The sequence below is a fragment of the Lontra canadensis genome, unplaced genomic scaffold (genome assembly GCF_010015895.1).
Source record: "Lontra canadensis isolate GAN:19392208 unplaced genomic scaffold, GSC_riverotter_1.0 scaffold30, whole genome shotgun sequence".
NCBI classification, from domain to species: Eukaryota; Metazoa; Chordata; class Mammalia; order Carnivora; family Mustelidae; genus Lontra; species Lontra canadensis.
Genome location: NW_022631024.1, coordinates 11,227,765 through 11,241,952, shown reverse-complemented (window position 1 = coordinate 11,241,952; position 14,188 = coordinate 11,227,765). Strand labels below are relative to the sequence as shown.

The 14,188-nt window shown below is 52.1% G+C and overlaps 1 protein-coding gene across 2 annotated transcripts in view; it reads left to right on the top strand.

Annotated features, from left to right (window-relative positions):
• The window catches only part of GOLGA1 (golgin A1), a 46,471-nt gene extending 32,685 nt beyond the window's left edge, over window positions 1-13,786 (top strand). For both annotated transcript variants that reach the window (XM_032865836.1, XM_032865837.1), the window contains exons 16-23: window positions 6,184-6,273; window positions 7,294-7,396; window positions 7,518-7,675; window positions 8,390-8,533; window positions 11,849-11,908; window positions 12,321-12,491; window positions 12,963-13,049; window positions 13,542-13,786. In XM_032865836.1, coding sequence (XP_032721727.1) covers window positions 6,184-6,273; window positions 7,294-7,396; window positions 7,518-7,675; window positions 8,390-8,533; window positions 11,849-11,908; window positions 12,321-12,491; window positions 12,963-13,049; window positions 13,542-13,622 — 894 coding nt within the window. In that variant the 3' untranslated portion in view covers window positions 13,623-13,786. The remainder of the gene's footprint in view (window positions 1-6,183; window positions 6,274-7,293; window positions 7,397-7,517; window positions 7,676-8,389; window positions 8,534-11,848; window positions 11,909-12,320; window positions 12,492-12,962; window positions 13,050-13,541) is intronic.
• The last annotated feature ends 402 nt before the right edge of the window (window positions 13,787-14,188 follow it).

The window sequence follows — 14,188 nt, the reverse complement described above, 5'->3', positions numbered from 1 at the left end:
GCTTGCCCCACTTGGTCATGACCCAGGGATCTTGGGGGACTTTTGGCAGAGGCCTTCTCAAAACATCCCCCGCTGCGGGTCTGCATGAAATCCGCGTTCCGAACAGTCTCGGCTGCGTGAGGCCGCCGCTCGGGCGGAGGCGCCAAACCGTGGGAAGCCTGTGCCTTGGGGTCCGAGCTGTTTCCATGTGTTCCTTCAGCAGACATTGCAGTACGGGTAGTAACCACTCTAGGTGCTGGGATAGGAGCAAAACAGGCAGAACTTTACCCCTGTGGAGCCTGTAACTGGAGACGGCAGCCAAGCAGTGGTCCTGGTTGCTGCGGAGAGTAAAGCACAGTGAGGGGCAGAGTAGGGAGGAGGGGGCTCTTGTAAACCGGGGGGTTAGGGAGGGCTACAGTGGTATTTGAGCACAAGCCCTGAGTCATGCGGTGTGCACGTTTGGGAAGGGAATAGTCCAGACTGAAGAAATAGCAAATAGAAAATCTCTGAGAAAAAAAAAAAAAAAGAAAAAGAAAATCTCTGAGGCAGAAAAAAGTTTGTTCCAAGAACAGCACAAAGGTCAGTGTGGCTGCCGCTCAGTGGGCTGGGGGAGAGCAAGATGACAGCAGGCAGGCAGGGAAGTAGTTGCAAGGGTTAAGCAAAAAAGTGCTGGAAGAAGTTTCGTGCGGTGTTTCATTCTGTTTGGTTTTGGTGAGCAGCAGAGTTTGATACGAAGCTCCTGAAGAGGGATGGGGCCTGAGAGGGTTGAGGGAGACGTTTTGTATTAAAACAATTACTCTGGCTCTTTGTAGAAAAATGTTCTGGGAAGGAAGCAAGTAGAGAAGGAGGAAGACCTGTTAGGAGGTTCAGATATTAAGTCACTTACTATGTTTAAGGGCATAAAGTTGAAAAAAATTGAAAATTTCAGCAGAGATTTGGGAAATTATTCTAAAAGACAGTAGTGTTTAAAGAGAAACAAATTAGAACGTCAGAGCCAGAGAATGTAGAGCTGGAACGAAGAACGTGGTAGACTCCAAAAGGGCACACGGAAGCTTTCGGAGGTAATGAGTATTTTCGGTTTTTATTGTGGTGATGGCTTCACCCGAACTCACCACATTGTGCAGTGTGGTGTTAGTTATATTTCAGGAAAGTGATTTAAAAAAAAATACGTTTTAAAAAAATATGTTTAAGAGCCAATTAGAACTCGAGAGAATTAGTGAAGTGGAAAGAAGGACAGAGAGAAACACAGGAAAGGCATGATAAAAGACAGGATCCTGGGAGGTGCCTGAGCCCAGGTCAGTGGGAGCTCAGAAGGGAATGCACAGGTGAGACTGAAACTGAGTTTTTGTTTTTTTTAAAGATTTTATTTAGTATTTAAAAAGACATAATATTTTTTTAAGATTTTATTTATTTGACAGACAAAGATCACAAGTAGGCAGAGAGGCAGGCAGAGAGAGAGGAGAAAGCAGGCTCCCCGCTGAGCAGAGAGCCCGATGCGGGGCTCGATTCCAGGACCCTGAGATCATGACCTGAGCCGAAGGCAGAGGCTTTAGCCCACTGAGCAACCCAGGCGCCCCCCAAAAAGATTTAATTTTTGTGAAGATTTTTATTTATTTTAGAGAAAGCTGGCACGAGCTTTGGGGGGAGAGGCAGAGGGAGGGGGAGAAGCAGACTCCATGCCGAGCTGGGAGACCAATGTAGGACTTGATCCCAGGATCCTGGAATCATTACCTGAGCAAAGGCAGATGCTTAACCGACTGAGCCACCCAGGCATCCCTGTTTATTTATTTTAGAGAAAAAGCAGGGAGAGCGGCAGAGGGAGAGAGAATCCCAAGTGGACTCAGTGCTGAGCACAGAGCCTGATGCTGGGCTCGATCTCACAACCCTGAGATCATGACCTGAGTAGAAACCAAGAGTTGGACACTTAACTGACTGAACCCCCATGCGCTCTGAGACCAAAGCAGTTATTGAAGTGATAACAGCTAAGAAGTGTCTAAACGCCTGAAAGCTGTCAGGTCACTGGCACAGGTGTGAGGATTCTTACAAATCCAAGTAGGGTGAATGTCATTTTTTAAATTTTCTTCAAAGATGTTATTTATTTATTGATTGATTTGAGAGAGAGAGAGCATGAGCCAAGGGAGGGGCAGAGGGAGAAGCAGACTCTCCACCAAGCAGGGAGCCCAAGGAGGGCCTCAGTCCCAGAACCCTGAGATCATGACTGGAGCCGAAGGCAGATGTTTAACTGCCTGAGCCACCCAGGTGCACATTAGTTTCTAATTTTTTTTTAAAGATTTTATTTATTTATTTGACAGATGGAAATCACGAGTAGGCAGAGAAGCAGGCAAAAAGAGAGGAGGAAGCAGACTCCCCATGGAGCAGAGAGCCCGATGCAATGCGAGTCTCTATCCCAGGACCCTGGGATCATGACCTGAGCTGAAGGCAGAGGCTTTAACCTGCTGAGCCACCCAGGCGCCCCAGTTTTTAATTTTTTTAAACTTTATTTATTTTGTTTTAGTAATCTCTTTCCCCATTGTGGGGCTTGAATTCATGACCCCTGAGGTCAAGAATCACATGCTCTTCCAACTGAGCCAGCCAGGCACCCCTAGGATAAATTTTATTTATTTATTTATTTATTTATTTATTTATTTATTTTTAAAGATTTTATTTGTTTATTTGACAGAGACCACAAGTAAGCAAAAAGGCAGGCAGAGAGGGGGAAACAGGCTCCCTGCTGAGCTGGATCCCAGGACCCTGAGATCATGACCTGAGCCGAAGGCAGAGGCTTTAACTCACTGAGCCACCCAGGCACCCCAGGATAAATTTTAAAATCTGTACCCAGACACAGCATGCAGTAGAACTAGAAAAACCAATAAAACAGAAACAAGGATTTAGTCACCAACAGATTTGCACTAAAGGAAGTACTAGAGAGCATCGTTCAGGTGAAGGAAGATTCTAGATAGACACGGGTAAGATGTAAGGCAGTAAGAAAGAATGAGAAGCAATGATCATTGCAACTAATGTACACAAGAAGAAACAGAAAATTTGTCCTGCAGTGTGTCCATCATGGTCCAGTCAGGGGAAAGAACCATACCGGTTATTTGAGAATTTATGTTCTCATGTAAGTTTTTCACAGAAGCGGTTACAAGCTATCACAAAGGTAGCCACTGCAAGAATGGCTACAACTTAGGGAACAAAGCAAAGAAGGTGGAATTATGGAGTGCCTGGGTGGCTCAGTGGGTTAAGCCTCTGCCTTCAGCTCAGGTCACAGTCTCAGAATCCTGGAATCGAGCCCTGCATCAGGCTCTGTGTTCAGCGGGGAGCCTGCTTCCCCTGCCCCCCACCACTGCTCTCTGCTTGCCTCTCTGCCCACTTGTGATCTCTGTCAAATAAATAAATAAAATCTTCAAAAAAAAAAGGTGGAATTATTAGGAATTAAGACAAAGAGCCCCACAGGTCTGACACACAGACCTCTGAGCGAGGGACGCTGTTCGGTGGGTGCCTAGTGTGTGTCGCGGGAACAAGGCAGAGAATGAAGTCAGCCCCACTCTTGGGAAAAACCTGCTGCCTCAGGACAAAATTGCTTCTGGCCCCGTGAAGCAGCCTTGCTCACAGAAACCAAAGCTGACAGGGGGAGCAAGTCTTTTGCTCTGTCCCCGTGCCTTCCAGGCTCCCTCGAGCTCCTCCTGTTGGCGGAGACTCATATGGAACCAGCTCCATGAGCAGAAATGGGGTTTGCTGAGTCCCAGGCATAGCAGGGCAAAGCAGAATATAAAAGGGGGAGCGAGGTCGGTAGGCAGTAACTTGAAAAACCAGCACACCCACACAGGTCGTTAGGAAGTGTGGTTCATTTTCGCACGCTTGGGGAATGTTCTCAATATCTTAGATTTCTAGTTTAATACCATTATAGTCAGATAACACACACACTGATTTCAGTTCTTTGATATTTATTGAGGCTTGTTTTATGACCCAGCCTATAGTCTGTCTGGGGAAATATTTCAGCGCCCTGCGGCTGTGAGGGGAAAGCGTTCTCTAAGTGCCCCTTAGATCAAGTTGGGTGAAAGTATTGTCCAAATCTCTGTGTTTTCTGATTTTTCTTTTTTTGTCTTCCTGTTGCATCAGTTAGTAAGGGTGGCGTGCGGATTTGTCTCTTTTTCTCTTTCATTCTGCCGGTCTCTGCTTCAGGTGTTTGGAAGCACTATTTTTAGTGCTTTTTTTTAGGTGCATACATATTTTTTTTTTAGGTGCATACATATTTAGAATTCCCTCAGGGAAGGCATTCCCAGGTGCAGAGAGCTGCTGGAGGCGGGGAGCCCGGTGACAGGCGCCACGCTGAGAGGTGCCCGGGGCCTGAGTCCCACAGTCCTGGACCGGATGTGGCTCTGTGGCCTCAGTGTGGACCTCACAGCCATGTGGACTCCGTTCTGCGTGCCAGCTGGCCCCTCACTGGCTGGTTCTTGAGGGAATCTAATTTCCTTTTTTTTTTTTTTTTTTTAAACTGAACCTGTTTCCCCTTGCCTTCAAGAGGATTAGCCTGAGGGCCCAGTGTGACCTGAGGAGGAGTGCCCCGGGCGGTGCCTGGCAGGGAGGGGCTTTGAGTCCAGTTCCTGCCCTCAGCTGCTTTCCTGGCCTTCCCTCGGTCGGCCTGCCGGCCCTCTCAGACATCGGCGGTCAGAGCTCCCCTCTCACTCTCCCCAGTAAAGGCTTCTGCCCTCTGACCCCACGGGCCAGGGTTTCAGAGCTGCATCTTCTTTGTCAACAGAGCCACCCCTGATGAGAAGGGGTGTTGTCTGGGGGTGGGGCAGGGTCTCCCTCCTCTTGAATTCAGGCGCCCGTTCTTCTCGTCTTTGCTAGAGATGGACTCAACGGAAGGTCAGTTCTGACAACTCCGTAGTTGGAGTCAGAACGCCCCTGGCCAGGAGGCTGGCCTCTTCCTCCACGAACCACCTTGTACCGGCATCAGTGGAAAGGGAAGTGTCTGTAGGGGAGATAAGTAGCTCATAGAACCAGAAAGACCTGTCCGACAGGAACCAGGGGGTGCGGGTCCTCAGGTCTCTTTTCTCCCTGTGTCATGCTGTTTCCTACCCTGTCAGTTACCCAAGCTGTTGGCCTTGCTTCTCCACGATGCCCACTGCGGCCGACAAATTGAGTGGACATCACCACAGCAGCGCCAAGCTGGTAACATGCCAGCTCCGGAAAGAGGGCTTCTCCCCTGAGGCTTCACCTTATAAAAAAGGCATTTGATATAACAAGGAACTTTGGTCCCTCTGAGGTGACAGAGCCACCCCTTGGACGGGTCAGTTTGGCCCGGGGCTGCAGTACCGTGATTGGCCAGGTCTGAACCACATGCTTATCTCCGTGGCCACAAGATGGGCGTATCGGTACCGGCAGCCCTACCAGCACCACCTGGAACTGCAGGGTGGAAATGGGGAGGAGCAGCGATGAGGCTCTTACCCCAGAAATGCAGTGATCCTGGGTTGACTGGAAAAACAGACTTCTCTGACCTAAACAGAGGCACCTGAGAAGTCTGGGAACTGAGCAGTGAGCCCGGCATCTGTCGCAGGAAAGAGGACTGCTGTGTTTGTCAGGAGATAGTTCCTATGCTCTGGGGAAGGCTGAGGAGGCAGCCCTGGTCCACGTAGGTAATATTCTGGGTGGTGGAGTCTGAGCTCAGGCAGATGCTGGCTTGCAACCCGGCTGTCCCGCTAGCTGTGGGACCGCAGGCACATGAACCTCTCAGAGCCTTTTTCTCTTCTATAAAATAGATAATTTTGATGAGTTTGTGGTATTTTGTCCTATTACAGTTCAGTAATTGCTTCTTATTTTTCCCTGTAATTGGGTTGCTCTAGTCCGTTCAGTTGGGCTTAGGAGTCTTTCTTCTTGTCCTATGTTGATTTCATTAGACCAGTTCTTCTCTTCAGGTTCTCGGTCCCCTAACCTTGGCCCAGGAACTGATGGTTGACCCAGGGGATAACCAACCCCCCGCAGTGTGCCCATCTGCGGAGAGGCCGGTGGGTTGCCCAGCAGGACAGTTCCTGGAGGGATACAGAAGGCATTGCGGGGAGAGGGCAGCCTGGGCCTGGAGAAGCAGGACGAACGTTAATCTGGCCCTGTAAGACCGTATCCTTGATGGGCTTCGGGTGGCGCAGCTAAAAACTGTGGAATGAGTTGTGAGACGCAATCTCCTACCTGTTTTCTGTATCATAGGAAGAATGGAGCCAAAGAGAAATCGTGAGTGTGGCCATGGCTCAAGCCCTGGACGAAGTGCGGAAGCAGAGGGAGGAGCTCCAGCAGCAGGTAGCCCCTCCGGACGTGGCGGTGTGAGCCCTGGGGTGGGGTGTGCCAGCCTCAGTAGGACCAGCCTACCTCCCTGTGTGTCCAGGACGGGTGCTGGACCTAGGTCTCAGGAATGCCATCCCCTGAGTGATTCCCCTGAGGTCTCTAGAAAGGTAGGAGAAAAGTGTTATAAAGAAAGCCTCACCTCACAGGATAGGCCTTTTTTGATTTTTGATGGTCAGTTACTGTTCTAAAGCTTACCTGGAGAAAAGTCATATCCGGGTACCTATTGGGCTCTAATTTTTTTTTAATTTTTTTTAAGATTTTATTTATTTGACAGAGAGTACAAGTAGGCAGAGCAGCAGGCAGAGGCAGAGGGAGAGGGAGAAGCAGGCTCCCCGCTGAGCAGAGAGCCCAATGCGGGGCTCGATCCCAGGACCCTGGGATCATGACCCAAGCTGAAGGCAGCCGCTTAACCGACTGAGCCACCCAGGTGCCCCGTTACTGGGCTCTTAATTCTGTGAGGGGCCAGCACTGGCCGCAGGCCCCCAAGACCATATAATAAATACAGTTGAGCTGTCAGTGGGAAGGGTGGGAAACGCCTTCCTTTTCAGATAGACTCAGTGTCAGGTCCCAGACCTGGTAGTTGATGGGCCCTGAGCCTTCAGTAAGTCCTTAACAAATGTGAGTCTTACCTGCCTCTGGAAAGACTTTAGGATAATTACACCTTTCAGGAGGCGTAACAAACCTGTGACAGGGTCACGTGTATCAAATGCCAGGCATGTGGCAGGCAGTCAGGACCCAGAAGGCCAGGCAGAGCAGCCACATGTCCAGGAGGCCCAGCGTAGGCCAGGTGGGCAGCGAGGCCCCGGCCCCTCGCGTGCCAAGACTAGCAGAGCTGAGCTGGCAGGTGTTCCAGGCTGTGGACTGCAGGGAGGGATACATGGGGCCCCTTCCACGAGTAGGGGGAAAGTAGAGATTCCTTCTGGGGGAAACAGGGTGACTGCTGCCAACCTCGTCATGTTGGTCTTTCTGTCCAAGGCTGCTGACCTCACAGCTGTCATAGAGGAGAAGGAGCAGACTTTGCAGGAAAAAACTGAGGTGATTCTCCAGAAAGAGCAGGAGATTTTCCAGCTGAAGAAAGGTGAGGAGTTTTCCCCTGTTGAGCCTTCTGATCTGCTCCCACCTGGTGTCCCTGCCGGGAAGTGGCCTAGGCAGGAAGCGGCGTGGAGTCACCTGGCTGACGGTGCCCCCCCCCGGCGTAGGTCACGACTCTGCCCTGTCGCAGATGCACCAGCTGCAGAGTGAACTGGAGGCCCTGCAGAGCCTGAGGGCGGAGGAGGCCGAGGCTGCTGCAGCGGACGGCGTGCTGAGGCTGCCCAGCCCGGACCAGGGCTTGGTGCTGTCGGTGCCTGAGCCACACGTAAGTCCCCACTGGAGCTGCGGGCCGGGCATGGTGGCCGCAGTGTGCGCTGCGGCAGGACAGATGGCTGACCGCTGCAGGTGGCCCCGAGGAGGCGGGAAGACGTCGGGGTTGGGGGGACGCGGGAGGTTGGAATTACAGGAAGACACAGCTGGTGCTCCCTAGCTCCGGGCTGTGGGGCAGGTCACTGCCCTGTGCTCCAGCTTCCTGTCTTTAAAGTGGAGGTGCCGGGCGCCTGGGTGGCTCAGTGGGTTAGGGCCTCTGCCTTCGGCTCAGGTCATGATCTCAGTGTCCTGGGATTGAGCCCTGCATCGGGCTCTCTGCTCAGCAGGGAGCCTGCTTCCCCCTCTCTCTGTGCCTGCCTCTCTGCCTGCTTGTGATCTCTGTCTGTCAAAAGAATAAATATTTTTTAAAAATATATATTAAAAATAAATAAATAAATAAAGTGGAGGTGCTTAACTGACTAAGAGCTCGAGGGTGTCGAGGAGCCCATCAGATGTGGCAGCACGTGTCAGGGGTCAGGTGTTAGAGCACGCTCTCGCGGGGAAAGCTGATTGTCCCTCTGGAAGGCATTGGACGGGATCGCCACAGTTCAGGTGTGGTTCCTGGCCAGCTGTCTGTTCGAGCTCATCAGTCCACACCTCTGGAGTTTTCCCTTGGACCTTCGGCTTAACTTGACCATTACCTTGTCCTGGCTCTCAACTTGCTGTCTAGGTAACCTCGAGGGCCACGGGGGGCCCTGTGTACCAGCTTCCAGCAGCAGAGGGAATCCCAAACGGCGAGGTGGGGGTCATGGACCTAGAGCAGCTACAGAAGGAAAAACAGGACTTGGAGCAGCAACTTCTGGAGAAAAATAAGGTGAGGGCGCTCTCTGGCTCAGCTGTTGATCTCCCTGCACTGTCCCTGTATTTGTGCGGAAAACTGTCCAGTCCCTTTCTAGAGAGTTTGCGGATGCCCCGGGCACGTCCCAGGGGAAATCTCACCTCTTCAGCAGAAGGCCTTCTTCCTGGATTTCTGCCTGCGCTGCCTTCCTTTCCCACCTCCCCCGACTTGCAATCATGTACAGTGTCGGAGCTCGAGCAGTAGTGACTTCAGATGTTCGCAGCCGCCTCTGCTGTCACCAGTGGGTCCCATTGGACCAGACCCCTTACCTCCCACTTCCTTTCCATGGCCATGAAATGACCCAGTGAGGCCTGACTTCAAGTGGTTTTACTGGGGGGGAGGGTTGTTGAGGACAAAAGGAAAGTGTCCGTTAGCTGTCCTGTAGCATTTCTGGTATTGGCAGAGGCTTAATAAATGTCATGACTCCACCCATCCTGCCAGCCTCTGCATCTGCGAGCGCAGGGTCTTGTTCCATCCTGCTTGCCAAGGGCCCTGGGAAGTCAAGTGTGCTGACTGCTCATTGCTCAGCCTCCAGTGTGTGATTGTGGGTATTTTTTTAGACCTTTATCAAAAGGAGAAAGTGCTCATCCCTCTCCCTCTCTCTCGCACACACACGTTTAATCTTAGTATGAAATATCGAATACAGAAAAGCGAACAAATAGCATGTGCCCCCGGGCCCAGCCCTCAGACCCCCTCTCTGATGGCAGTCAGTCCCTTGCTGCACGCTGCAGGCACCCGCACCCTTCCGCAAGCCCAGGTGCTCCCGGAACCCTAGATCGTTGCTGTACCTCTGCGGCATTGTCTAAAAACATCTGAAAATTAAACCACCCAAAGCCAAACTTCAGACTCACCGAGCTGCCCAGCACCGGCTGCCGCCCTTTAGCTCAGTGAGCGTGAAAAGTAAAACTCGTGGTGTCATTCTCAACCCTTGTGTCTCCTCCACGAGCAACAGCCACACTGTTAGCCAGTCCTTGGGCTCTCCTTTCAAACTACACCCAAACTCAGCTGCTCCCCATACCCCCCCACTGCTGCCACCCAAGGTCAGGTTACCATGGTCTCTCCCCTCCAGGCTGGTGTTGGGCTTCTAACTGGTTTCCCTATCACCCCACAATTCTATCCCTCTGATGACTTCCTCTATTAAAGCCTAGTCTTTGCAGTGGCCCACAAAGCCCTGTGCAGTTTGGCCCCTTAGTACTCCTTTTACTCCACCCCCTCTGCCGTCCCCAGCACTCCCTCTCAGCCATACTGGCCTTGCCTTTCTGTGAATGTTAAGCACCCTCCTGCCTCAGGGCCTTTGCACTTTCTGAGCCTTCTGTCTGGAAGATTTTTCCTGCAATTCCCTTACTTCCTTTATGGTGTCACTTGGTCAAGGCATCTTCCGTGCTACCCTTGGCAGCCCTCACCACCAGAAGAACCTCCTGTCCCCTTACCTCACTCTTTCTCTCCATGCTTCTTAATACCTTCTGATGTACTAAATACTGGTTATTGGCACTTTTCCCTCCTGAGAGCAGACGTTTTTCTCGTTTTCCTTATTGTTTTTTCCCAGCCTCCAGGTAGGTGTCTGCCACTAATAGTAGGGACTCAGTCGGTATTTGTTAGTTGAATTAGTTCATGAGCCAAAAGCCTAGAAAATCAGGTAACATAAAATAGCAAATGTACTTTTAAATGAGTGCCCAGGCTCTTGGTTAGCCAAGAGAATAACAGACTGAAACAGCACATTACCATTTATAAAATAGGGTGTTTGGAGCCATTTAATGTGCTTGACAGGAGCTGAGCTTCTCACAGAGCCGTCTCACTCTGTGCAGAGACTGTGGACATACCTCTGGAGAAAGCAGAGCTGACCACCACTTTAAAAGTGGAGGCTCAGGGAGCCTCGGTGGCTCAGTTGGTTAAGTGACTGCCTTCGGTTCAGGTCATGCAATCAAGTCCCACATTGGGCTCATAAATAACTAAAATCTTTAAAAAACAAAAAAAAAAGTGGAGTCTCAGCCCCACTCTAAGACATGGGGCATCCCCTAGAGTTACTATCACATTCAAAGTTAAAATTGAAGGGACACCTGACAGGTTTAGTTGGTGGACCATGTGACTGTTGATCTCAGGGTCGAGTTCAAGCCCCACATTGGGCATAGAACTTACCAAAAAAAAAAAAAAAAAAGGAAAACTGTGGAAAGGTGTGAAAACTGATAAATGAAAAACACTCTTCAAAATTCTAGCTACCGGGGTGCCTGGGTGGCTCAGTCAGTTAAGCATCTGCCTTGGGCCCAGATCATGATCCCAGGGTGTTTGCTGCTCCCTCTGCCCCTCCCCCCAACTCATTGATTCTCTCTTTCCCTCTCTCTATCAAAAATAAATAAATTTTTTAAAAAACAGAAAAGAAATTCTAGCTACTCACCCCAGGATTGGTGACATAGACAGAAATCCACAGGAAAAACTAATGTTGATGTTACAGTTGTGAGACTTGGGTTAACATTTTTTCTTGTATTGCTGATTATACAGTAAGTGCTTTCGTTGGGAAAACAGAGGTTAGCCTAGTGATCAGTGGAGTGTGTAACAAATTACACTTAAGCCTCGACACTAATTAAATTCACCAAAAAGAAAATTTAAAGAACAGATAAGGACAAAAAAACTATGATCTGTTACACTGTTAAAAATAAGCATAAAAATTATATTTCAGGAGAGCAGTGATGTGGGATCATGGCACAGAATTATAATTCTGAAGAACAAAATGTTCTGGGGTGCTTGGGTGGCTCAGTGGGTTGGGCCTCTGCCTTCAGCTTAGGTCATGATCCCAGGTTCTGGGATGGAGCCCCGCATCTGGCTTTCTGCTCGGCGGGGAGCCTGCTTCCTCCTCTCTCTCTGCCTGCCTCTCTGCCTACTTGTGATCTCTGTCAAATAAATAAATAAATAATCTTATTAAAAAAAAAAAAAAAGAACAAAATGTTCTGTCCAGAGGGGTTTCCAGCTGCACTCCCTCCAGAGGCAGGCACCAGAAACCATCCGGTGGGCCCTGTGAGGAGGCTAGGGCAGCCCTGCAGCCTGAGTGCTCTGCAGAGGGGGTATGACAGTGGCCTCTGTGGGGCATGGTGAGCATGTGCATGCAGAACAGCCGGGGAAGAGCCCCAGGCCTGCAGGTGTGACAACGCAAGCCTCTTGGGAGACAGGGCAGGGTCTTGGAACAGATACATGGGGCCCCAAGGCAGCAGCTGGCTGTTCTGTTGTCCGTTGCACTTGAAGAATGGTGACATGTGCATTTAATGAATGGTGTCTTGTGGGGGCGGGGCTTTGTCTCAGACCATAAAGCAGATGCAGCAGAGGATGCTGGAACTCAGAAAGACTCTCCAGAAGGAACTGGTAAGTGCCCCTCTTCTACCTCATGCCTGTTGAAGCCCACCCATCCCCACTGATGGCAAGAGGCTTCTGGAAAGCCGGACGTTGGCTGGTGGGACAACGGCCCTGCCAGCTTGAACAGGCCTCTGCCAAGTAGCTGTGGGACTGTGGGCAAGAGGTGTCCTGACCCGGGTAAGGGAAATGTCTGAACTTCCCCTGATGACCTCTCCTTCATCAGCGGCCACCCCACCTGGAGGGGCCGAGCCTTCCTTGGGCCCAGAAGGCACTCCCTGCCCACGGGGGCCCTGTCATGCTGCCCTGCGCTGGGCCTGGTAAAGGAACGGCCCGTGGTCACCGCGTGGGCCCCAGGATCTCCCGGGGGGTTTTCACACCTGACTCGGGGGTTCAGTGTAGCATCTTTCCTTTGGGTTTTCAGAAAATCAGGCCCGACAATGAGCTCTTTGAAGTCCGGGACAAGCCTGGCCCTGAGATGCCAAACATGGCTCCTTCTGTCACGAACAACGCAGACCTGACTGATGCCCGCGAGATCAACTTTGAATACCTGAAGCACGTGGTTCTGAAATTCATGTCCTGTCGGGAATCTGAGGTAGAGGGCTTCTGAGTCGCCTGTGGGGTACGGAGTGCCCGGCTCATTGGTCCGAGCCTCGCGTGGCCTCCCCCAAGTCCGTTTCTTTCTTCCTCTCCCACATTCTGATTTGCCCGCCGGTGTGGATGCCTCGTGCTTTCTCCGGCTGGCCGTGACCCGCTGACTGCAGCGCGCACTTGGGGGCCGAGGGGAGTTGGGTGCTGAGTCCCGGGAGCTGAAGCGGCCCCACATTCCTGCACCTGCTGAAGAGCAGGGCTGCGGCTGCGGGGATGTCCTGGGGATCGCGCCAGCTCCCGGAGGAAAAGATGGAGGGGAAAAGAACGGGTCATTGTGGTCAGACCGGAGAAAGCCCAACTTGGCCCTAAGCAAAGCTGGCGGGAGTGGACCTGGGAAGCGCTGCCATTTAGGGCCCCCGACCACCCCGCTCTGCCTCCACCAGGGCCCACGGCAGCAAAATTTTCTTTGTTCCAGGCTTTTCACCTTATAAAAGCTGTGTCCGTGTTGCTGAACTTCTCACAAGAGGAAGAGAACATGCTCAAAGAAACCCTGGAGTATAAGGTAGGTCTCCGTGGGCTCGTAGCCACTGGAGTTACAGCCCAGTGCTGGCGGGGGGCCGCGAGCTCCTCCGAGGATGCGCTCGATTCCTGCGCGCATGGCCCTGCCGCGCCCCGCCAACGGGCCTGGGGCTGTCCCGGACACTGTCACTGACGCGTCTGACGTCCACAGCCCCAGGTCTGGCCTGGCATCCAGACTTAAAAAAAAAATACAATATTCAGAAGGTATGTGCCGAAGGGTAGAACAAAAATACATTTCAAGGCAGAATTACCTCCGGTTCCGTCACCTGGTTCTGGTCAAGTCCATGTTCTCCAGCTCCCCTCGAGTCCTCAGAACGGGCTCGGGGCCCCGCAGACCAGTCAGTGCGAGCAGCGTCTTCACCGCGAGCTCATGGCGGGCGTCACGCGGCGTGGCGGGGGGCCACAGGGCGGCCTTCTGGCTGCTTCTGCATCTCACCCCGGTGCTCACCTCGAGCCCTTTCTGTTTCAAACACAGATGTCGTGGTTTGGGTCCAGGCCAGCCCCCAAGGGCAGCATCCGGCCCTCCATCTCCAACCCTCGGATACCCTGGTCCTAGATGGAGGTACCGACAGGCGGAGCGCCACGCGATGACACTTTTTCTGTGAAAAGAACAGTGACACACCGGTCCGGGTGGGTTTTTAATCACTGTAACTGCAGTATTTTGTACAAGCGTCAAAACATTGTTTACAAGACTTAAGGCCGCCTTCCCGGCAGACTGGCTGACCCAGTGTCCTTGCGCTCACCGAGCCGGAGGGTCCTGGCACGCCCCACATCTCCCCAGCGCTGCTCGCATCCCAGCTCTGGCTGCTGCCCGTCTGCGCCGGAGCCCGCCGAGTGTCCGCGCTCGCGCTTGAAGCTGCAGTGGCCGCCTCAGGCAGGGAGGAGGCCCGGTCCAGCCCACGGAGATGGCTCTGGGCGAGAAGGCGGCCCGTCGGAGTGGTGGTCGCGGGCCTGCCTGCCCCCGCCTGCTTCTGCCGCACAGAGCAGCTCGCTGGGTGGGCTTTCCCGGTTAGCATGTTTGGGGTCGGATGAGCTAGAAGAGGCTTTTTAACCCTTCCTCTCAAGAAAACATTATTTCACCTTGTTTCCCAAACCACCCAGAGCTTTAGGCGTGCACATCTC